General features: G+C 40.0%; 1 protein-coding gene across 1 annotated transcript in view; it reads left to right on the top strand.

Moving 5' to 3' along the window:
* The window catches only part of fh (fumarate hydratase), a 33,774-nt gene extending 8,685 nt beyond the window's left edge, over positions 1-25,089 (top strand). Inside the window, exons 3-10 of the mRNA XM_059985676.1 lie at positions 275-385; positions 3,233-3,409; positions 4,026-4,208; positions 8,026-8,191; positions 11,619-11,822; positions 14,755-14,882; positions 16,436-16,589; positions 23,042-25,089. Coding sequence (XP_059841659.1) covers positions 275-385; positions 3,233-3,409; positions 4,026-4,208; positions 8,026-8,191; positions 11,619-11,822; positions 14,755-14,882; positions 16,436-16,589; positions 23,042-23,184 — 1,266 coding nt within the window. The 3' untranslated portion in view covers positions 23,185-25,089. The remainder of the gene's footprint in view (positions 1-274; positions 386-3,232; positions 3,410-4,025; positions 4,209-8,025; positions 8,192-11,618; positions 11,823-14,754; positions 14,883-16,435; positions 16,590-23,041) is intronic.
* The last annotated feature ends 1,112 nt before the right edge of the window (positions 25,090-26,201 follow it).

The following is a 26,201-nucleotide window of genomic DNA, read 5'->3' as shown; positions in this document are numbered from 1 at the left end:
AAAGAGTGAATAGACCTCACTTGCCCTACTGTGATGCAGTGTAATTTGAATATTGTCCAGTTCAACATCAGCAGGTCTTGCTTGCAATTCTCTAATAGCAAAATAGATTATACAATCTGTCAGAAATGTATAAATACATAAGGAAATTGCATTCTTTCTGATTCAATCCTTACACACTTTCCAGATACGTTATTTTAACGAAACCTCTCTGTTGGTGAGTAGAGGGAAAATAAAGCGTGATATTTGACATTACTTCCATGGCTTCTGTTCACAGATCCAAGTGATAAAAGCATTTGGGATTTTGAAAAGAGCTGCCGCAGAAGTGAATATGGACTATGGCTTGGACCCAAAGATTGCACATGGTATTATGAAAGCAGCAGATGAGGTAGTGTGATAGTACATAAAATATATTGTGGAATCTTCATGGATTTTGGAAGGAAGATAGCCATCTGAGCTGAATTGCTAGACTGGAGAAGTGATGGCCAAATCTAGTGGGCTGAAACAAGCAACCATTTTAGTTAGAACAGGTCATGGTCAATGAACAGAGGAGACCTGTAATGGCATTACAGGAACTCCAAGAAGACTGGTAAGGAACAAAACATTCTGAAAGTGGATTGAAAGAAAAGACAATTTATTGCTTTGCCTTCTGCAATCTTTATCGTGCCTGGCAATTACTCCACACTGACATTCGCTCATCAATTTGCATAGCTTCACATTGACTCAGAGCAGGTTGATTCAACTATACGACCACTCCAGAGCTCTATGCATTCTGATAAATGAACTGTTAAGTACCAAGCATTATGAGAAAAAATTGTATCAATGCATACAAGGCTTTGGAAGTTATGTAGCATTTAAATACCTTAATTTGCTGTGAAATTGGAATTGGGCATCTCTTGAAGACTTCATCATTCTGTCTGCTTCACAGAACACTTTGTTCTTTCTTTTTCAATCTTTTTATTATTGTTATTAATATCAACAAAATACGATTGATTCATAGATAATGGGATTACAAACATGCACATTTTAACTGCACATGAAAGAATACATAAGCAATGATTACAGTATAAATGAGTATTCCTAAATCATGGACGATACAATATATAAATAAACTAGGCAAATCTAGGTATATCATAATATATAATAAAAAAACAGAAAAAAGAAAAAGAAAAAAAAATTATGCAAAAAAACTAATCTAATAACTAATAAGGAAAATAAAACTTTCCAGATACGTTATTTTAACGAAACCTCTCTGTTGGTGAGTAGAGGGAAAATAAAGCGTGATATTTGACATTACTTCCATGGAAGTGGAAGAGAAAAAGAAAAACTGGAAAAAAAAGGGCTGTTTATAATGTCTCACAAAAATACAAAATCATCAGTGTCGTCACACAGAACACTTTGATTCATAGTTATTGTGGCTTGTAACTCCAGAAATTAATGAAAAGAAAAGATAATGTGTCTACTTTATTTTACTTTAGTGAGGCACTCACATATGACATGGTGGTGTAATGACGTATGCCATTACTCTTACATACAACCTGTAATGAATTATGCGAATAAACAGTGAATGGTTAATGAAACAATATATGTTTGCAATATTACTAAAATAGTACTGAAATATTAAATACTCACCAATAGCCCTGTAAAATTGAAATGTATTTTAAACATTGCTGTTCTGTGGCGTGATTCTTATGTTTCAATTTTGTGGCTTTAAATCATTTAAGTGATAAGCAGATCAATCATTTCTTACCAAGTTAAGCAAATTACAGGTCCTTCCCAGGTACAATAGGGTTCTGTTTCTGAGAACTGTTTGTAACCCAGTTAATAAGTTAGAAATGAGGCCACCCAGCAATATATTTAAAAAAAACAGCCGACGAAGGCTAATGTGTAGTTAAACCAGAGCGTTTTCTCTGCAGGATGAAATGGTGTTCCTTCAGACCAAGTTTCCCCTCTCAGAAGATGCTTTCAGCCGTATAGCTTATTACTAACCTCCCAAATGTGTGTTTGTGTGGACAAACTGTATATAAGTCAGGTGTTCGTAACCCAGGGAGGATCTGTACATTTTTGGCAAGGATCAGTTTATATAGGAGGTGTTTGGGGTTTGGGATTGTATGTTCTTGAAGGTTAGACACTAAGCATGTTGTGAATACAGAAACTGCTGATAGTGAGCCCAAGTCACCAGTCCAGAGTGCCTTAGTCTTAAAATGCAATTCATATGACCACCTCAGGGCGCCCGTGTTAATCAGGAGAAATGCCATGGAAATTAGTAATTTGCCCATGATAGGATAAGTACAGAATATGTGATATATAAGGAAAAATATTAAAGGTAAATGAGATTACTAATACTTTTATTTCTTTGTTCTTTATTTCTGATCATTAACGTTGCCATGCTATGATCTGGCCAGTGGGTGGCAATTTTCAGTCATACAGTAGGACGATGCAAAAAAAAAATTCACAACTTAGTTTAATATAGAAGTTTGACTTGTACAATGAATTGTACTATTAGATATTACAGTACAGTAGAAAATTACATTAAACACAAATGGATTGGGCAAGAAAATTAACATGTTTCAGGATTGGTTGTGATGATAGATCTGGATGGATGGGCTTCAAAGTCTAGTCCTTGTATTCCCAAAGTCGGAGTCGAGCTTATTGTGTTACACACCTGTGCGTGTATGTATGCACAGGTGCAATGAAAGCCTCACCTGCAGCAGGGTCACATACACATAGTATTGGAACTTGCACAATATCCTTGAGTTCAACGTACATTTTATTATTAAAGTACATATATGTCACCATATACAACCTGAGATTCATTTTCTTGTGGATGTACTCAATAACTCTGTGAAATAATCACCATATAGAATCAGTGAAAGACTGCCCAACTAGGGCGTTCAGCCAGAGTACAGAAGGCAATAACAGACTGTGCAAATACATGAAGAAGAAATAATAATAGACAAGTTATAAATATTGAGAGCATGAAAGTGAGCCCATTGGTTGTGGGGACATTGCAGTGAGGGGCCAAGTGAAGTTATCCTCTCTGCTTCAAGAGCCTGATGGTTGTGAGGCAATACCTGTTCCAGAACCAACTGGGTTAGTCCTGAGGCTTCTGTTTTTGTTCTAAGTATTGTATTATGATGTTAAGAGCAACTTGATTATTTGCTGCTATTCTTTGTTACTAAGACTGAATAAAAGGTACAAGAATCTTAAAATGAGGTATTTTATGTCATTGCAGGTGATTGCTGGAAAACTGGATGATCACTTCCCTCTGGTCGTATGGCAGACTGGCTCTGGAACGCAAACTAATATGAATGTAAATGAAGTTATCAGCAACAGGGCAATTGAGATTCTTGGAGGTAAACTGGGCAGTAAAGATCCCGTCCATCCCAATGACCATGTGAACAAGAGCCAGGTACTGGTTCTAGCCTTGTGAAACTTTGTGTTTTTTTTTAAATGGTCTGTAAAATGACACGTATTAGCTTGTATATAGTAGGAAATCATTTTATTACAAGTGATTCTGGAAACACTGTGCAAGTCAGGCAGTATTTATGGAGAAAGCAACAGGTTTAATATTACAGGGAATCAGATCTGAAATGTTAAGTTTCTCTTTCCACAGATGCTTCCTGACCTGTTGAATGTGTCTGCTATTTTCTAGTTTTTAATTTCATATTTCCAACATTTGAAGGTTTCATTTGAATAATTTTAATATCTTTCCAAATTCCCAGTTAGTTAAATGTGGTTAATGCTTGAGGACCATGGCTATTGGGACCTAATATCACAGAGAAATGATTTGATGTGAGTGCCTGTAGAAAGTTCATAAATAGAATTAGAAACAGCACTAACAAATTTCATTAGTGTCAAATCTTTAGTATTACAAGGTGATGTGCAGGAGCACTATTAAAATAAATTTGAGCAGACTTGATGGGCCAAATGGCCTAATTCTGCACTTCTATCTTACTTAATGTTTAATTATGTCAGATGTTGAATTTGTCTTGATTTCCCAATTCCTTTCTTTCCCTTTGTTGCAGAGTTCCAATGATACATTCCCAACTGCCATGCATATTGCTGCTGCAAAGGAGGTTCATGAGGTACTCCTGCCCGGTTTGCAGAAGCTCCATGATGCCCTTGACGCTAAGGCCAAGGAATTTGCAGACATTATCAAGATTGGCCGTACACATACACAAGATGCAGTACCTCTGTCTTTAGGGCAGGTGGGTTTTGTTGTATGAAATCTCAGTTATTTGACAAAGAAAGCAAAGAGAAATAAAAAGACAATCTGTCAGAAACTGGATAGCACAGCTGAGAGAGGGAGCTCATCTGGAATGATGGTTAAAAAAATCTGTCCTTTTGCAGCAATCATATCAAATGCTTCATGCTGAGAACAGATCCTTCATGTGTATTATTTACTGGACAAAGATGTAATGTAAGTTGAATGGACATTGGATCCCAATACCCTAAAGATCACTTTCACCAAGGTTTCAAACCTAGACAGGGATACTAGAAATCACACACTGTTTCTCAGTAGTCCATAGATTTTGTCCATTACCGTGTCTGTTCAGATTAACAACGCCATTACAAAGGCAAACCAAATACTGGAGTTTCATTCTAGCGGGACTGAATACAACACGTGGAAGCAGTACAGGTTCAACAAACCTGTATTGAACTTGAGTTATATAATAATTGAAATATTGCACACTAGTTTGGTCACTACTTTATAAAATAGATACCAAATATTGGAAAGGGTGCAGAAAGGATTTAGGAGATTGGTCCCAGGAGTGTGAAATTGTACAGGTCAGGATAGGATAAATGAATACTGCTTCATTTCTCCTGAGAAAAGGAAACTGTTGCGGTGGGGTAAGTCCTGCTTTCATCTTCGAGAGCAGTAAAATTAAGTTAATTGTATAGACATTATTTTGTTGTGTTTAAATTACATCCAGCAAGAGTTTCTCCTCTAATTAATAATCAATGCATTTTTTTATATATATCTGGATTCCTAATTAGTTAAAAGTTGCTTATGTTTGAGGATCATGCTATTGAGACCTACTTTCATTCTACATCTGACATTGAGAAATGACTTGATATTGGTATACAAAGAAAGTACATAAATATGAGTTGGGAATGTTACGAACCCCGTAACTGGGTCACTTACCAGCAAAGATAGAGAGGTCCATTGAAGTCTGATAGTACTATTTTTAACAGTATTTATTAGTAAAAATACACAAAAATAATATCAATGCAACCATACAGATAATATACATCGTCAATACTAAATCTAAAAGTGTGGGTATAATAATAATCAATAAGAAATAGCTGTATCGTTGTCTAGGGGATAAATGTATTGTCTGATGGAAATATAAAAGTCACTCAGTTCATTCAGGCTTCAGCCTTTGGGGACCGCTGGGTTTTCAATTGTTGAAGAGAGAAAGAGATTCCGAGAAAAGAAACTTGCCGGCTTTCCTTGGTCCGATCTTGATCTGTATTCGTCCTTTAGCAAGGCCATTCCGTGGAGGACTTGTCATCCAGGCAAGGATGGACACACACACAAGTCCCCACCGGTTTCATACGTTTCTCCTGGTGTGTCTGAAGGGGTTGTTCTCCAGACCCTCTTTTATCCTTACTCATGGGGTCTCAGATGTCAATCAGGTTGGGATGATGCAATCCCTCAACCAGCCCACTCTGGTCATCCCCTGAGGGCTTCAATGAATAGTACTGTACTTAATACGCAATTCTGTCTCCAAGAGACAATGACCGTTATTCGTGGCTTTGTCTTGCTGAGGCCAGGACACATTCCAAAACCTTGAGGATTCTCTCTCATTTCCTGGGTCCCAGACCCGAATTAATAGCGATCTTGCGATTCTCAAGAATGAGGGGGTGACTTTGTACCCTTCGGCCCCTCAAAGTTGTGGCACATTCGTAACAGGAACAACATTTAATAAATTGTATTAATGTAAAATCTTTAATATTGTAAGGTGATATGAAAGAGCAGTATTAAAATAAATTTAACAAAAAGCTCCATAAGCTGTTATTGTTACTTGCCCAAACGCATGGACAGCAAAGGTAAATATACCCTCAGTGGCCACTTTATTAGATACCTCTTGTACATACCACATCATGCCTTATTCTCATTGCTGCCATCAGGAAAGAGGTATAGAAGTCTGAATCCACACAGTCAACAATTCAGGAACATCTTCTTCCCCTCTGCCATCCAATTTCTGAATGGGCATTGAACCCATGAACATTACCTCACTACTTTTTTATTTTTGCATTACTTATTGAATTGAACTATTTTATATATACATGCTGTAATTCATGTTTTTTTTTCTATTATGTATTTCATTGCTTGCAGCTGCAAAGTCAACAAATTTCACGACATACTCCAATGATATTAAACCTGATTCTGATTCTGAAAAGTGCTGGGATTACATTTATCTTCCTTACCACTGCTTCAGCCTGCAAGTTAACCCTTAGGGAATCCTGCATGAGGTCTTCCAAATCCCTTGGATCCTGATTTCAGAAAGTTTCTTTTCCATTTAAAGAATGGAACCAAAATGCATGACCATAAGCTTAAGTATGCTACATTCCATCTGCAAATTCGTTGCCTATTCTCCCAGTCTGTCCAGGTCCTTCTGCAGACTTCCTGCTTCCTCAACACTATTTACCCCTCCACTTATCTTTATATTGTCTGCAAACCTGGCCACAAAGCCATCAATTCCATGATCCAAGTAACATGATTATTTAAGTTACTATTGCCTCCCTGTCAGCTTGGGCCAGTCTGACCATTCTCCTCTGACCTCTCATTAATGAGGCATTTTCACCCACAGAATTGCCACTCACTGGATGTTTTTTTTTTGCTCCATCCTCTGTGATCTCTAGAGACTTGTGCATGAAAATCCCAGGAGATCAGTAGTTTCTGAGATGATTCAGACCACCCCATCTGACCCCAGCAGTCATTCCACAGTCAAAGTCACTTTGAACTCATTTTTTCCCTATTCTGATGTTTGATCTGAACAACAACTGTATCTCTTGACCATGTCTGTGTGCTTTTATGCATTGAGTTGCTTCCACATGATTGGCTGATAGGATATTTGCATTAACGAGCATGTGTATGGGTGTACCTAATAAAATGGCCGCTGAATGTAGTCACTGTTTAAAGGACAACAGAGCAGAAACCTTTAAAAAAGAACTACCTGAGCCTGTGATCTTGGCAGCTGAAGGTAATGATTGATATTGGAGGTGTACAAGGAACAGAACTGGAGGTGTAGAAAGATCTCTGCATTGTAGGCCTGGGGAAGCCTCCTGGTAAAAGGAGGGGTTAGGCCTTGGAAGAACTTGAAAAAGGTTTTGAGAACTCTAACATCGTACCTGGATGCCAGTTGAATTACAAATCCAGTTAAGGCAGCAGACTTTTTTTGGGTTAAATGAGAGAGTCCAGCCGGGTGAGTCCAATAGATGAGTTCATTTAGGTGTAATAAATAATGAAGAAGAAAGACACTTGAAAATCTTGTGTTCATTGGGTATATAGTGGAGCAGCCAAAGGGAATCAGATACTTTTCAGTTCAGACAAAGGGTTTTAATCAAATTTGTGCACATAGTCAGATGCAAAGCTTCTTCAATCTGGCTTGCATTGAATTTCAACTTAGCTGTGGTAAATTTTATTTCACTCCCATTCTTCCACAATCCTTCCTGCTGCCTCCTTCCTTTCTCCAAGCAAAGTTCATCAACAATAACACATCTCTTTTCAGTGAAACTGTTTATTTGTGGAAAATCATCGCTGGCTTTCTGCTGTGTCCCATATTAGAAAATGAATTGAGATTGGCTAAGTGAAAGGAAGCCTTCATGCCAGAAATTTAGGTTGTTTTGGATGTCTCTAATATAAAAGGTTAACTTGCTAATATAGTCTCCATAAAACTGTCCTATTCAGATTACTGTGACCATGAGATCTTACTACATGATATTCTTCCAGACTGCCTCAGTTACCTTTTAAAATATTGCTTGGATTTCATGGCTTTTGGTGTTCATTCAATTTAGGAATTTAGTGGCTACGTACAGCAGATAAAATATAGCATGGAACGGATTAAGGCTGCAATGCCAAGGATATATCAATTAGCGGCTGGTGGAACTGCCGTGGGAACTGGATTGAACACGCGGATAGGATTTGCAGAGAAGGTGGCTGCCAAAGTTTCAGAATTCACAGGTCAGACATTGTGCAAAACTGTATCTGCGCTATGGCTATTAATAATAATTTAGTTTTTAAATATAATGTTCAAATGTCTCGCATGCAAACACAGCCTTGAAAGGAATAAATCCAATAATGATCATTGCACAGAACTGCGGGGAAACCCCACAAATCCTGATGATCCAATACTGAATAACACACACAAAATGCTGCAGGAGTTCAGGAAGTCAGGCAGCATCTTTGAATGGGAATAAAGAGTTGACGTTTCAGAAAGTTTCTTGTCCATTTAAAGTATGGAACCAAAATGTATGACCATACACTTCAGTATGCTATATTCCATCTGCAAATTCTTTGCCTATTTCCCAATCTGTCCAGCTCCTTCTGCAGACTCCCTGTTTCCTCAACACTATTTACCCCTCCACTTATCTTTATATTGTCTGCAAACCTGGCCACAAATTCCGTCATCCAGATAACACGATTGTTTAAGTTACTGTTGCCTTCCTATCAGCTTGGGCCAATCTGATTGTTCTCCTCTGACCTCTCATTAACGAGGCATTTTTGCCCACAGAACATCAGGATTGGAAAGGAAGGAGGGGTGCAGAGGCCAGAATAAGAAGATGGGGAGAGGGGAAGGTTTACACAGTGGCAAGTGATAAGTGAAGCCAGGTGAGAGGGAAGGTGGGTGGGAGAGGGGGAATAAATTTGGAAGTGATAGGTTGAAATGGTAAAGGGCTGAAGAAGAAAGAATCTGATTGGAGAGGAGAGTGAAGCATGGGAGGAAGGGAAAGAGGAGATGCATATTAGCAACATGTCCTTGCTCTTATATTCTAGTCCTTTCGAAAGGAATGCTAAACATTGCATTTGCTTTCCTTACTATCAGTTCCATCTGCAAGTTAACCTTTAGAGAATCCTGCACAAGTGCTGCAAAATCCCTTTGCACCTCTGACCTTTGAAATTTTTCCCCCTTTAGAAAATGGTCTATGCTTTTATTCTACCAAAGTGCATGAATGACCATGTACTTCTCTACACTATTTTCCATCTGCCATTTCTTTGCCCATTCTTCCAAACTGTTCAAGTCCTTCTGCAGCCTCCCTACTTACTCAATACTACCTTCCCATCCACAATCTGTGTATCGTTTACAAACTTGGGCACAAAGCCATAAATTCCATCATCCAGTTTGTTGACATATAACATGAAAAAAATGAGGTTCCTATACTGACACCTGTGGAACACCACTTGTCTCTAACAGACAACCAGAAAAGACCCCCTTTATTCCCACTCTTTGCTTCCTGCTAGTCAGCCAACCTTCTATCCATGCTAGTATCTTTCCTGTAATGCCATGGACTCTTGTTAAGCAGTCTCATGTACAGCACCTTGTTAAATGGTCTCTGAAAATTCAAATAAGCAACATCTGCTGACTTTCCTTTGCCTATCCTGCCTGTTATTTCCTCATAGAATTCCAACAGATTTGTCAGGGAAGGTTGTCCCTTAAGAATAACATGCTGACTTTACCCTTCTTTATCATGCATTTCTGAATACCCCTAAACCTCATCCTTAATAATGGACTTCAACATCTTCCCAGCCACTGAAGTCAGACTAACTGGTCTATAATTTCCTTTCTTCTGCCTCTCTCACTTCTTGAAGAGTGGAGTGACATTTGCAATTTTCCATTCCTCTGGAACCATGCCAGAATCAATTTATTCTTGAAAGATCATTACTAATGCCTCCACAATCTCTTCAGCTACCTACTTCAGAACCTTGGGGTGTAGTCCATCTGGTCCAGGTGACTTATCTACCTTCAGATCTTTCAACTTCTCAAGCACCTCCTCCGTAGGGATAGCAACTACACTCATTTCTGCCCCCTGACACACTCAATTTCTTCCACACTGAAGTGTCTTCCACACTGAAGATTGACAGAAAATACTTAATAAGTTTGTATGCCATCTCTTTGTCCCCATTACTACTTCTCCAGCATAGTTTTCCAGGGTCCAATATCCACTCTTGCCTTTCCTTTACTTTATATATCTGAAAAAAAACTTCTGGCAAACTCTTTGATATTATTGGTAAGATCAGCTTTATATTTTTTCTCTACTTATAATTTTTTTTTAGTTGCCCTCTGTTGGTTTTTAGAAGTTTCCCAATCCTCTAACTTCCTGCTAATTTTTGCTATATTATATGCCCTCTTTTTTCCTCTTATGTTATCTTTAATTTCCCTTCTCGGGCACAGTTACCTTTATCCACCTTTTAGAATTCTTTATCTTCGGCATGTATCTACCCTGCACCTTCAGAATTCCCTCCAGAAACTCCAGCCATTGCTGTTCTGCTGTCATCCCTGCTAGCATCCCCTTCCAGTCAACTTTGGCCAGCTCCTCTCTCTTGCCTCTATTTTCCCTTTACTCCACTGTAATGCTGATACATCTGACTTTATCTTCTCCCTCTCAAATTACAGGGTGAATTCTATCATATTAGGATCATTGCCTTTACCTTTATCTTGAGGTCCCTAATCAAACCTGGTTCATTACACAACACCCAGTCCAGATAGGGCCCCTGTCCCCTCCCTCTTCAATCCTGACGAAGGGTCTCGGCTCAAAACGTTGACTGCTCATTTCCACGGATGCTGCCCGACCTGCTGAGTTCCTCCAGCGCATTGTACGTGTTACCCAGTCCAGAATTGTCTTTCGCTTAGTGTGTTCAACCACAAGCTGCAGTAAAAGGCCAACTCGTAAGCATTCCGTAAATTCCTTCTCATAGTATCCTATCCAGGACTATCCTGATTTTCCCAACCTACCTGCATATTGAAACCTCCCATGATTATCGTAACATTGCCGTTTTTATATGCCGCATCTTTTTCCCATTGAAATTTATATCCCTTATCCTGACTACTGTTTGGGGGGCTGTGTTTAATTTTATTCTTGTAGTTTCTTAAATCCACCCACAATAAGGACTCCTCTTTGTTGTACAGTGCATATTGTGTATCAGCAATCTGTACTAATGTAATTAATTATTGGGCACACCCTGCCATACCAGTTCAGCGAATGTAGTTTAAAATAATGGAGCTTACCAAGGTAAGGAAAATGCTCTTATTTTTTTTATTATATACGCACCAGATACTAGCATTTTTTTTTTGCATATTTAAATGTTCCCTTTCCTTCTATTTGCTTTTTAAAATTTCATTTCTTCAGCCATCATGCAATTAAATGAACGTGGTTGTACTCACAGTAAAACAAAATCATCCTCACTCTAATTAGTCTGTGGAGGGGTGAAACTGTTAAATACTGGAGAAGACATTTTATGGAGAGAAATGTGTGCTTTCCTGCACTTACACTAACTAGCAGTGGCTTTACACTAGCATTTGGCACATGCTGGATCATGTGTTTATTCTTCCATCGATAAGCACTGAACTGCACCAAATGACCACTGAGAATAATGCAACCTTTGTTTTCAGGTTTACCGTTTGTCACTGCGCCCAATAAGTTTGAAGCACTTGCTGCACACGACGCTTTGGTCGAACTGAGTGGTGCCATGAACGTTGTTGCCTGCAGTTTGATGAAGGTGGCCAATGATATTCGTTTTCTGGGATCTGGACCTCGCTCTGGTTTGGGGGAGCTTATTCTGCCTGAGAACGAACCAGGGAGCAGCATCATGCCTGGTAATTCTACAGTTTGTATTCAGCGGCAGAGTGCCGGGCTATGGTTGCTGCTTTGCATATTGTACTTTGTTTTTTTTTAAGATATATGTTCATAGGGTGAAAAATTTACATCTTGATTACAACAAGCTTTGTTGTCCAAAGGAGCCTATTCCTATCTTTAGGGACCAAACTTAGGACTGCAGTAGATCGCAACTGATTCATGGACTTCAGCAGAACAAGCAGACTGCTGTTATCTTTTCACCAGGGGCTACGATTCTAACACTAGAGGAATGCATTTAAGGTGAGAGAAGTTAGGTTTGAAGGGACCTGCTGGGCAAGCTGTTTATACAGAGTGATGGGTTTGGAAAGTGCTGCCAGGGCTTGAGGTGGATCAAACATGAAAGAAGCATCTAAGAGGCTCATTAGTCGGCACCTGACTATGTGAAGAATGGAGTAGGCAAGAAGGGATTAAGTTACCATGTACTGTGTGGAGAGCATTCTGACAGGCTGCATTACCAAGGTGCTACAGAAAGCGGTATAGTCAGCTCCATCATGAGTACTAGCCTCTGTAATATCCAAGATATTTTTAAGGAGCTGTGCCTCAGAAGGGCGGTGTCCATTATTAAGGACCCCCAGCACCCAGGTCATGCCCACTCCTCACTGTTAGCATCAGGAAGGACGTACAGAAGCCTAAAGGCACACATTCAGCGGTTCAGGAACAGCTTCATCCCCTCTGCCATCCGATTCCTAAATGGACACTGAACTCATGAACACCTCCTCACTTTATTATTTCTGTTATTTCACTATTTTTAATTTAACTATTTAATATACAATATATTTGTAATTCAATTTTTTTTCTATATTTATCATTTATTGCATTGTACTGCTGCCACAAAGTTAACAAATTTCAGGACATATGCCAGTGATATTAAACCAGATTCTGATTAATTTAGGTAGCCGTTAAATTATTGGTTTAATTAGCTAGGCACAACATTATTGACCAAAGGGACTGTCCTTGTTCTGTGTAACAAAACCAGGAAATCCACATGATGTCAATGTGATACCAGCCCTGGTTCTGCACTGAAGAGCTTGAGAGGAATTGTCCAATCATCAGCATTCTATGTGGTTCTTGTGACAAAATATTTAATAATTTCTAATTCCATTAATCTGGAAACACTGAGACTTTAATTCCAGTGTCCAATGGCCATATAAAACTTGAACCTTTTGAGCTTATGCAAAACTGGGCTTTAGAGAGCCATAGTAAAAGCTGGGACAAAAGAGGATAGGGCATATGAAAAAGGATTTAGTGCTTTCCCGGCGTACATGACAAATAAAATCTTCTCGGGCTTCCAGATGGGTACAAATATCTATTATAACTCACGTTTCGATGACAACTCTTCCATCTTCATCAGGGGTGATGCTGTATAGTCCAGTGGTATTTATATCCCAATATCAATCCTTCCTGATGGGTTAGTCCTCATCCAATCAGGTTTGCGCTCTCCCACCTTGTTTACAATCGAATTCCAATTCTTGCTTAGAGTAAGACCTTCATCTTCGTTAAAATTCTTTTCTTCTTATTTCAATGCCATGTTCTACTACCGCTAATTTCTCAGTGTAATCCAAATGGATACAGCCGCTGTTCTCTTTGATGTGGGTTTCCACCATGTGTCCCGTCTGGCCGATATATACTGCTCCACTTTCACAGGGAGTCCTGTGAATCCAGACAACCTGAGTCCCAGGTCACCCTTGACCCGCATAAGCTGTGTTTTGAGCTTCTTTATGGGCTTGTAGATGGGATTAATCCAGTATTTCTTCAGGATCCAGATAATCCCAGAAACTGTGACGGTATAGGGAAAGCTGGCAATAGCAACAGGTTCCTCCTTGTTGTTAGGTTTCCTAGTTTTTACCTCGACCGTTTTTAAGTGTCCAATTGATTTCCTTTATCTTGTAGCCATTCAGTTTACAATGGAGATGAAGGAGAATATTTGCCTCCTGTTCCTGGACATTTCTAATATGACAGAAACCTGACGATAGCCTCAGACATGCTGTCTACTGGAAACCCATTCAAATGGACTTATAATTCAACAATAACAGCTACCATCATGCCTCCCAAAGTAGAGTGGTTCTTTCGACTTAGACTAACTATGCAAAAACTATTTTAGATCCAAAGAGTCTCCCTGAGCAAATGAGACAATTATGCATGACACTTCTACAGAATGGTTACAAAGAGAAGGAAATTGATTAGTGTTGATGGAAAAACCAGGAAACCTAATGGCAAGGAGGAACCTATCACTCCCACCTGTCTTCCCTATATTTCCACGCACGATGGAAACACACTTCAGGGAGCACAGGAAATATTACCATTCGGGTTACCCGGAGAAATGAGTGGTAGCACAGCTCTGCATTCACAATGGCCAGAGGATTGACTTCGACCGCACAAAACTACTGTGCTGCACCAATGGCTTTCGGGACTGCCTGGTAAAGGAAGCCATTGAAATAAAACTAGAGGGAAAGAGTTTTAACAAAGACAAAGACCTCGCTAGAAATAAGAATTGGAATTCAATTATTAACAAGATGGAAAAGTGGAAACCTGATTGGATGAGGACTAACCAATCAGGAGGGATGACAACGGGGTGGGGGGGAGGGGTGGTGGGAGAGAGGTAGAAATAACACCGGACTAGACATGCCCAGGCATCGTCCCTGATGAAGATGGCAGTTTGTCATTGAAACATCGGTTATAATCAATACCCGTACCTCGCTGGAAGCCCGGGAAGAGTTTATTTGGATAGTGCACATGTTCATATAAGGCAATTTCACCTCGTTTTGTTGCTGTATTTAATTTTTGACTGTTGTGATCTTACAATTCAAAAATAAAACAATGGTTTATATAAAGCCTCATTTTCTGTTAACGTCTAACTTTAATTTTCACGAAGTATTTTCTATCCCTTGTAAGGTAAGGTGAACCCTACTCAATGTGAAGCTGTTACCATGGTAGCTGCGCAGGTCATGGGAAATCACGTCGCTGTCACTGTTGGTGGAAGTAACGGCCACTTTGAGTTGAATGTGTTTAAGCCCATGATGGTAAGTATAAAAGAAGGCTGATTTTTTTTTGAAGGAATTTGTGGTTAGTCATAACATGAGTCCTTTGCAATGGTACAAAACAATAAAAGCACATACTGGGTGTCTATGTAATATTGGTTGTTTGTCCTCTAACTGCAGTGTATTTGATGCATGTATCTTTGTGTTTGTGCCTATGTTTGTATATTAAATAGTCCCCTAAGTTTACTGCCTGTTATATAGCACTGTGAATTTTGTCTTATATCCCTGAACTAAAGACTGTAAGGTTTGGCTGATTTTCATATGCTGCAGGACTAGGGAAATTGAGTTTTATTAAGAGGAAGAAGAAACCACATTCTCAAAGAGAAAGTTGAAATTATTGCTGCACTGGGGTTTTGTAATATTGCTACATAGCTATTCCTGTCACATCCACTCATCCATCTTTCAGATATGTTGGAATGAATGCTACCCCACCCAAAAAAATTGATAATTTCCACTATTGTATACCAACTTGAAGTCAGCAGTACTTTACACTATATAGTTTTCGGAGATGAAGCAAAATTCATGCTGATATATAACAAGCAATGAGGGCCTGACATGTTTGACAGAGCTGTGGCAAACAGATTACTGGAGTAAATCTTTGCTGCTCCTGTTTGCTGCAGCTCTTTCCAACATGTCAGGTCCTTATTGCTTGTTATACTTAAGCATGGATTTTGCTTCATCTCCTAAAACTATATAGTGTGAAGTATTGCTGACTAAGATAGTGCAGGAGATAGAATCCCCTTGCAAAAGGAACAAGTGATGTGGTAATTTGGTGAACCTGTTTGTGTAATTAGTTGTATCCCATATGCTCAATCCTATGATCCAACAGTCACTTCATCTCAGAACAGCCACTTTGCTCCTATAATGTCAAGGGAGCATATATGCAAGTTCTTTCTTCATTTATTTTTTTTCTCCCCTGCCCTCTGTTCATATTGAAGGAAGTTTGTTAAGGGTTGGTATGTTCTCTTGAGTTTGTTGATGTTTAAGTATATTATCCTTTGCACAGCCCTTTTCCAAACATGAGAAATAACCATTTAAATTGTTCACGCTTGTAGTTTAGAAACATCCATTTGGCAAGTGCTGGCAATTCTGTCTGCACAAGCCTCACCCTTTCTGTTTACTTTCTCTCTGCTATAATTATTATATTGTTTTTCTCCTATCTTGCCCATTTTCCTCCTTGCACTCTCAACTATTCTATGTGATATCATATTGTACAATTTCACTAGTTTCTGGAATGAATTATAGTTTTGATAAAGAACTACAGAAATACGTGAAATTTGAAAATCAATCCTGGTAAAGAGCATTGAACCAGGTCCTTGGATTGAGTAGGTGGTTCTTAAAAAGAAAGAACTCTTCAAATGGGGATAGATTTCTCTTTTAATGTGTATGATCATTGGGTTAGGAGACAAAGTGGAGCAGGGGGGAATTATTATTTCTCATTAGAACCACAAAGCCTGACTAACGTTCAGCTTTTCGTATTAACTGTATGTTCTAATCTCCAAGATGATTTGATATATTTTGCTTTTCTCTTCCAGATTAAAAATGTGCTGAATTCAGCACAATTGATTGGAGATTCCTGTGTCTCCTTCACAGACAATTGTGTGGTTGGAATTGAGGCCAACACTGAAAGGATTAACAAGTTAATGAATGAGTCACTAATGCTGGTGACAGCACTTAACCCACATATCGGTAAGAGAGCAGGTTGATGTTATTTCTTTTTGTCTTCGTTTTGGGGAAACTGCTGAATGTGAGTTAGAATCAGAGTGAAGTACTTGAGATCAATATTCCTGCTGTGATTGACTGTCACCACATAGTACATGACTCCAGGACTGATTTTCAAATGTTATTTGTTTACTTTTTGTACCAGAAACCTAGCATGTCACCATGTAATGCTGGGTCAGAATAAAAGACAAAACAAAATCATCTTTTATCTTTGAAAGAAGGCCCTGACCTTCACAGAAAAGAATCTCTTTTGACTCGAATCAGGAGATGAAGTGAAAGGTTTCCAGCAGATCTTGAATAGCATTGTGGTCTTAAAAGTAAACAATACTTTCAGGGATGGAAATTCTAAGCGTTTTCGGTCTGTTGTCGTACGCAACAGTGTAAAATAACAGGCTGTTGCCTTGAAAGGGGTCTGAAGATAGTAGCCCAGCTAATTTGGACTTCTTTCATTTAACACTTTGTTAACTGAAAATTGAGCCTTGGAAGTTGAAATTCCATTGTCATAGGGAGAAGTATAGATTGGAAAAGATTAGAATCATTAGTCCATCTAGTCCAGGCTGAACCATCTAAACTGCTTACTCCCACCAACCTGCACCAGGACTACAGCTCTCCATTTCTCTACCATCAATGTACCTATTTAAACTTCTCTTAAACATTGAAATTGAAGTTACATGCACAACTTGTGCTGTTAGCTCATTCTACACTCTCACGGCTCTCTGAGTGAAGAAGTTCCCCATATTCCATTTAAACTTATCACCTTTCACCCTTAGCCCATGACCTCTAGTTGTAGTCCTACCCAACCTCAGTGGGGAAAAACCTGCTTGCATTTATTCTCTCTATGCCCTTCATAATTTCCTTTTGTACCATTAGTACTATAGTCTACTTTGGTTTTGTATGAAATACATGGTTAATGGCAGGATCCTTAGTGGTGTGGAGGATCAGGAGGATCTTGGTTGGGGTCCACTTACATTGGTCCCTCAAAATTGCCATGTACATTTATAGGGTCGTTAAGAAGGTGTATGGTGTGTTGGCCTTTAGTAGTTGGGGACTGAGCTCAAGAGCCAAGAGGTAATGTTGCAGTTTATAAAATCATGGTTAGCCCATCCTTGGAATAGTGTGTTTAGTTCTAATTGTCTTATGATGTGGAAGCTTTAGAGAGGGTGCAGAGAATATTTACCAGGATACAGCCTGAACTGGATGGTGAGGATAGGTTGAGTGAGCTAATTCTTTTTTCTTTGGAGCAAAGGGGGATGAGAGGTGACTTGTTAGTGGTGTACAAGATGATAAGAGTCATAGATCAAATGGACAGTCACAGACTTTTTCTCGGGACACAAATGGCCAGATCTTTTAAGGTGATTGGAGAAAGGTATAGGGAGATATCAGAGATGACCTTTCTCTTCCACAGGGAGTGGTAAGTGTGTGAAATGCACTGTCAGGGGTAGCGGTTGAAGCAGATAAATTAGGATAATTTAATAAGCTATTGGACATGGATGATCGAGAAATGAAGGGGGATGTAGGAGGGAAGGACTAGATTGATCTTAGAGTAGATGATAAGGTTTGCACAACATTGTGGGCTGAAGGACCTGTACTGTGCTGTGGTGTCTTAAGAAATAGAATAATGCATTGGATATTCAGCGTGTAACCTATTAATTTTTGGGATATACTAGATTGCTGGTTGATGGCAACATGTAAAAGGTATTCAGCCTCCTTAGGGAGTAGAGGTGTTGGTGAGCCGCCTTATTCATAGCGTCTATTTTGCTGCACCAGGTCACGTTACTGTTCACTCCAAGGATCATGAAGCACTTGATCCTCCCAGCCTCAGCACCAATGGTATAGACAGGAGCACATGCACTGCCCACCCTCTTCCTGAAGTCAGTGATCAGCTCTTCCATTGACATTGAGGTTGTCATGAATCCATGCCACTAAACTCTCTATCTGCTTCCTGTACTCCAACTCCAGTGAGATATGGCCCACCATGGTAGTATCATCTACAAACTTGCAGATGGAGTTAGGATCCGGCTGCACAGTCAGATATCCCTTACATTCACTTGCTATCCGTAGGGATGTTCATGGCCCTCCATCTTAAATTCTTAATTAGACCATAAGATATAGGAGCAGAAGTAGGCCATTCAGGCCATCGAGTCTGCTCCGCCTTTCAGTCATGGGCTGATCCAATTCTTTCAGTCATCCCCACTCCCCTGTTTTCTCCCCATATCCTTTGATGCCCTAGCTAATCAAAAACCTGTCTGCCTCTGCTTTAAATGCACCCAATGACTTGGGCTCCACAGCTGCTTGTGGCAACAAATTCCACAGATTTACCACCCTCTGACTAAAGTAATTTCTCTGCATCTCTGTTCTGAATGAACATCCTTCAAACCTGAAGCCATGTCCTCTTGTCCTAGACTCCCCTACCATGGGAAATAACTTTGCCATATCTAATCTGTTCAGGCCTTTTAACATTTGGAGTGTTTCTATGAGATCCCCCCTCATTCTCCTGAATTCCAGGGAATACAGCCCAAGAGCTGCCAGACCTTCCTCATATGGTAACCCTTTCTTTCCTGGAATTATTCTCGTTATTTCTGGAATAATTGTCCACCAACTGGTTGAAGCTACATTTAGGTTGACAATGTTCATCATTGCTCAACCGATTTTACACAGTTGGAGGTGTGAAGGCAGTGTTAAGACAACTAGAGAGAGATGGTGACTACCCTTTCTGTTGCTGGAGGAGCGAGGGAGGTGCCTAGCCAACTGGTTAGCGAGAGCACCATGAATCTTTCTACCTCTGAAGGATTAAGGATAGCACTGGGCCAACTGGTTAGGGAGAGGTAGTGGGTTCTTTTCTTCTGCTAGAGGAGTGAGGAAAGTGCCTGGCCAATTGGTTACCATTTGGTTGCTGAAATTTAACAGTAGCTCACATAACCATTATGAGTACTGATTGTGTACGTAATCTTACAGCACATGTTATTCTACTGTTTAAAAAGGGTTCTAAGAGTAAACCTAGCAATTATTGGCCTGTAAGTTTGACGTCAGTGGTGGGTAAATTAATGGAAAGTATTCTTAGAGATGATATGTATAATTATCTGGATAGACAGGGTCTGATTAGGAACAGTCAACATGGATTTGTGCGTGGAAGGTCATGTTTGACAAATCTTATTGAATTTTTTGAAGAGGTTACTATGAAAGTTGACCAGGGTAAAGCAGTGGATGTTGTCTATATGGACTTCAGTAAGGCCTTTGACAAGGTTCCACATGGAAGGTTCAATCGTTAGCTATTATTATTGAAGTAGTAAAATGGATTCAACAGTGGCTGGATGGGAGATGCCAGAGAGTAGTGGTGGATAACTGTTTGTCAGATTGGAGGCTGGTGACTAGTGGTGTGCCTCAGGGATCTGTACTGGGTCCAATGTTGTTTGTCATATACATAAATGATCTGGATGATGAGGTGGTAAATTGGATTGGTAAGTATGCAGATGATACCAAGATAGGTGGCGTTGTGGATAATGAAGTAGGTTTTCAAAGCTACACAGAAGAGCGGGCTAAAAGATGGCAGATGGAGTTTAATGCTGATAAGTGTGAGGTGCTACATTTTGGTAGGACTAATCAAAATAGGATATACATGGTAAATGGTAGGGCATTGAAGAATGCGGTAGAACAGAATGATCTAGGAATAATGGTGCATAGTTCCCTGAAGGTGGAATTTCATGTGGATAGGGCTGGTGAAGAAAGCTTTTGGTATGCTGGCCTTTATAAATCAGAGCATTGAGTATAGGAGTTGGGATGTAATGTTAAAATTGTACAAGGCATTGGTAAGGCCAAATTTGGAGTATTGTGCACAGTTCTGGTCACCGAATTATAGGAAAGTTGTCACCAAAATAGAGAGAGTACAGAGGAGATTTACTAGAATGTTACCTGGTTTCAGCACCTTAGTTACAGAGAAAGGTTGAACAAGTTAGGTCTTTATTCTTTGGAACGTAGAAGGTTGAGGGGGGACTTGATAGAGGCATTTAAAATTATGAGGGGGATAGATAAGAGTTGACATAGGCTTTTTCCATTGAGAGTAGGGGAGATTCAATCAAGAGGACATGAGATGAGAGTTAGGGGGCAAAAGTTTAGGGCTAACACGAGGGGGAACTTCTTTACTCAGAGAGTGGTAGCTGTGTGGAATGAGCTTCCAGTAGAAGTGGTAGAGGCAGGTTTGATATTGTTGTTTAGAGTAAAATTGGATAGGTATATGGACAGGAAAAGAATGGAAGGTTATGGGCTGAGTGCAGGTCAGTGGGACTAGTTGAGAGTAGGCGTTCGGCACAGACTAGAATGGCCGAGATGGCCTGTTTGCATGCTGTAATTTTTATATGGTTATGACAGAGTGCTGAATATTGCATGTAAATATTGCATGTAAATATTGCATGTAAAAGTCAGACTCAGTCTTCACAGTGACAAGGGGAATATGAGGGGCAACTTCTTCACTCAGAGAGTGGTGACTGTGGAAAAAGCTGCCAGTGAAAGTGGTGGATGCAGGCTCGAATTCAACATTTAAGAGAATTTTGGATAAGTTATTGGATGGTAGAGGTATGGAGGGCCGTGCTCCAGGTGTGGGTCAGTGGGACTAGACAGAACAATAGTTTGGTACGGACTAAATGGGAAAAGGACCTGTTGTGCTGTCACGGTCTATGACTCTGATGGCAAGGGCACTTCACATTGCTATTGAATTTCAGTTTATTTTCATTTAGAAACCACAACTGCAATGCAGTAAAAAAAAAAATGAAATAAAGTTCCTCCAGAATGATATTAGAAAAGCACACGACAAAACAAACTACACCAGAAAATCCACATAATGTTTGGCAATCCCCAAATTCAGAGTCCGGAGAGGTTGCTGTGTATTAATATCGCACTACCGTCTTAGTCTCCTACCGTCTCCTTTCCCTGGAAAGGAGCTCCAAATCCACCAGACAAAACAAGACTACCCAGACACACCAAGTCAGGAGACTAACTCTACCACCCAACAAACCGAAAACTAAAGCTACAAGATCTACACAAACCCACATAGTTACAACAGTGCAAACAATACCATAATTGATTAAAAAAACAGACCATGGGCACAGTAAAAATAGTCCAAAGATGTTAAAAGACAATAAGTTTGAAAGAAACCACCACACAGTTTCCACAAGTCCTCAGGGTCCCATTAGACTCGTCATACCACGCAGGCAGCAGAATGGAATACCCCCGCTACGGACTTCCATGGCGCCGCCGGATTCAGCCTCGCAGACGCAGACACAGTGAAAGCACCCCGACCGCAGCGGACTCTGAGTCCGTCAAACCTCTGAGCCTCCGACCATTCCCTCTGGCACAGCCTCTCTTAGCACCGCCTCTCTTAGCACCATCCTCTGTGCTACGACGCTCCTGCCACTGGCCACCAGCAACGCAACCCCGAGGACTGGGCGCCTGTTCTCCCAGCAGAGACCTGGACCTCACAACAGCAGCAACAACGAAGAAGGCCTTCCTGGAGATTTCCAGATGTTCCTCCATGCTCCCACGTCCATTTTTCATCAGATTAGGATTGTGCATGGCACCCCGCTTGACAAATAACAGATAACAACTCCGGAGATGCTGCTGCAAACTGCGTCGCACCGCCAATTTGAAATTTTTTATTTTGTGGGGAAATTCCAGTATGGCTGACCAATTGGAGAGAAAGATATCCACATGCTATTCCATTGCTTTGGTTGTCTCTCAGGCCCCCTCAAACCCAATCTGTCCTTTGGCTTTAACCATCTCTGAGACTGTAACATCAAGTCATCGAATGAGGGACATTGAAGTTCCCCCATTCTTGTGTGCCCCTCATACCCTCAGTAGTACCACCAGATGGATCTCAACATAGAGAATGCTGATAAATCAGCAGTGGGACAGTACCCTGCGGTAGTTCTCCTTGCACATGTGTAATTCATGCGGTATGGAACTAATACCGAGAAATTCTGATGTAATTTCCTTCCCATTACCCTGCTTGTACCTCTAATGGGCCATATATACACAGGGTTAATGTTGGAGCAGTCTGTATCATTACCTAATTGTGACAAAGCTGGCTAACTCTGTGGATTGGCTCTCTCAATTCTGACACTAGTCTGTACATGCTTGTGAGGTTGACTGAGATGGTTTTGCTATTTTCACATTGTGGTTCACTGGTTTAGTTCTGTACAATTCCTGAGCAGTAGTTCAGAAAGATAGATTCCTTCCACAAAACGAAGAGTGCATTTTTGACTAGCAAATCCTTCATCACTGTTTTGGCAAGTATCATGGACAGAACTCTATAAATAAAGCACATTGATGTGAATTGTTTTGTGGTGCACAATTTGCTAGGAAATTGTTGATAGAAGTGTGGATTTCTCAAAAACAAAGAATGATGGTTTTAACTTCTTTGTAAACAGGTTATGATAAAGCAGCGAAGATCGCCAAGGCAGCCCACAAGGAAGGCACAACGTTAAAAGAAATGGCAGTCAAGTTAGGATTCCTTACAGCAGAAGAGTTTGAAAAGTGGGTTAAACCACAGGAAATGCTGGGCCCTAAGTAATTTTTACCATTCTTTCGGCTCCAAATGTTACATAATACTGGGAAATAAACATTTTGCAAAACTTCTAATTGCTATTCTCCTGTGCAATCTTTGTAATTTAGCATAGAAAATATTATAGTGAGTGTGCTATTTTAGAAATGAATGCATGGTAAAGAGCAGAAACAGAACTTGAAATATTCAATACTTTGACTTATGTAGTAAATGCTGCTAATTGAAGAAGTCCATTTGGGGCTGGGTCTTCTACCTCGTGAACTGCATTTCATAACAGCCAACTTGTCCAATGCCTGCAGAAAATATGATGAACACTGCTTCTGAAATTACTTTCACGGTCTACAAGGGAACTGAATTTTTGTACCAGATTTCAACCCCTGAGTTACTCTTACCAAGCTAATAATGCATACTTCTAACTTGACAAGAATCTGCAAGATTCACAAATAACAAAGAGATATGGTTCTGCTGTGCCCAATTCACCAGCTTGCCAAAATTTTGTTTAAGCCATCCAAAGTCAGCAAATGAAAGTAGTTTGGCGTTTCTCTTTGGATCTGCATACTAGTGGCCTAATTGTGAAAGCTGGACAAGTGGTGTCACACTTGTGGTCTTAGCGGATGCGTTGTGAGGGAGGTGGGGAAGTACAGGCAGAATTGAACATCCCATGTAGTTGCTTTTTTCATTCCTATAACTGTTCCAATAGGTATTGTATTTCCTCTATTTTTTAAAAACCAAAGATGATGATGATCATTATGTGCCATGTCATATGATATGTGTCATCATGGTCTTTGACCATGACTGTTCTTGGCAAATTTTTCTGCAGAAGTGGTTTGCCATTATCCATCCTATTCACAGATTGCCTGCCGTCAGTGGTCGCATATGATGTGGACCAGGTGGTCATACTAGCATCTACCATCTGCTCCCATGGCTTCACGTGACTCTGGTCAGGGGTGGGGGGCTAAGCTGGTGCTACACCTTCCCCCAGGGTAAGCTGCAGGCTAGCAGAGGGAAGGAGCGCCTTATAACCCCTTTGGTAGAGAAGTATCTCAAAAAACAACTAAATTTCTGATGTTTTTTCCCTTTCGCCTGGGGATAATATGAAGAGACAGTAACCATCACAAACTATGCTTATAAAATAAACACCATCTTGAAATCATATTCTATGGAACAAGGCTTTTGAACCCAGTGGCATTCAAACAGCTGTCTGATACCTGTCCAGTAAGTTCCATTCCTTACTCATCCCCCACCTTTGGGAATCCATCAATCAATTAATCCTTGCTCTCTTGCCACGACGTTTCCAGTGATTTTTGATCGCTTTTGCCCTATCCCTTACAAATTACACTGATTTCTGATGGTTGCTATCCTGCTCTGCTCTCTCTTTCCCTGCCTAACTTCATGTTTGCATTCTCAACATCACAGCAACGACACATTGTGACTTTTATTTGGCTGCCACATCAGAATATTTTTAGCAATCTCACATATTCACTCTAAACTTGGGATGCCAAATTACATAATGGTTCGGAATACCGTATAATGTTCCTTAGCGTCTGGCTTGACCTGTTTGTTTATCACAGTCTAGCATTGTTCTATTCGTCCATATTCCATGGACTTTGCAGCCTCTATTGTTCTGTGAGGTGATTATTTTATATCCTAAATAATGGAGAATTGCTCAACCAAGTGTGATGTGAAATACCAGGACCTAGGAGATATACTACAAATAATGTAACTTATGGATGAAAACTAGGTGCATTCATTAAAATAATTTTTTCTTTGACTATTCGAAGTAACTGTCAAATATATTTTCTGGAAATGTAACTAGGTAAGAGATACAAACACCTAAACAATGTAATCATTATTTGCAAACAATGTGATAGCTATGATCTGTTATATTTTGAGAAATAAAGTCAAATAAATGACCCATTGTGAGTGTTAATAATTATACTGTACAATGCAATAGTCATAGGCACAGTTATATAACTAGGGTGCCTAAAACTTTTGCACAGTACTGTATTTGTCAATATGGAGCAGAGAGTGAGTTTGTAAATCTGGTGGCAGCAAAGGATCGTGAGGGTGGAGCGCCACAGGAGAGGCTGTGTCTCAGGTGGCAGAGAAGGAGCGGGGGTTGGCATGCGTGCAGACACACCCAACCCTGAGACATTAGGCAAGGTCATTTGATTCCGAACAATTAGGTTATTGATCGTTGCACAATGTCTCTCTAATGCTTCCCACTTACTCCCTTCTCCCTTCCCCTTTTCCCAAGAATTATTCTGCTCTCTCTGCCCGCCTCCCATATCGGAATCAGGTTTATCATCCCTTATGAATGTTATGAAATAAGTTTGTTTTGTGGCAGCAGTACAGTGCAATAAATAAGATTACTGCAGTACTATGCAAATGTCTTGGGCCCCCTAGCTACATATGCAGTATGTACCTAAGACATTTGCACAGTAATGTACTCCATAGGAGTCCTCATCTCCCCGTTCCATAACCAAGAGTGACATTTGGTATTCAAACATTATTTTTCTAGTTATTAGTAAATAGTTGAACATCTTGGAACCTAACACTATATTTTCCCACTTTAAAATGCAGAGCTTGTAATACAGAATTCAGCATGTGGATAAAACTCCAGGTGTGATCCAGTGTCCTACTACACACAGCATCTTGTGCTAGTGCTTCATGCTCTGCATCCTTGCACCACTCCAATATAATACTGTCATGTTCTTGCATGACATAAGCTTTTAATGTATATGCTTCTACAGAGTGCAGTTATTGCAGGTCCTAAAACAGTAAGACCATAAGATACAGAAGTAAGGTTAGGCTATTTGGCCCATTGGGTCTGGTCTGCTATTTCATCATGGCTGATCCAATTTACCTCTCAGCTTCAATCTCGTGCCTTCTTCCTGTATCCTTTCATGCACTGACCAATCAAGAATCTATCAATCTCTGCCTTAAATATGTGCAGAAGTAGGCCATTTGGCCCATCGAGCCTGCTTTGCCATTCAATAAGATCATGTCTGATCTGGCCATGGACT

This window comes from Hypanus sabinus, chromosome 12 (assembly GCF_030144855.1).
Source record: "Hypanus sabinus isolate sHypSab1 chromosome 12, sHypSab1.hap1, whole genome shotgun sequence".
Taxonomy (NCBI): domain Eukaryota; kingdom Metazoa; phylum Chordata; class Chondrichthyes; order Myliobatiformes; family Dasyatidae; genus Hypanus; species Hypanus sabinus.
Note: the sequence above shows the minus strand (reverse complement) of the source record. Positions and strands in the feature narration are given on the sequence as shown.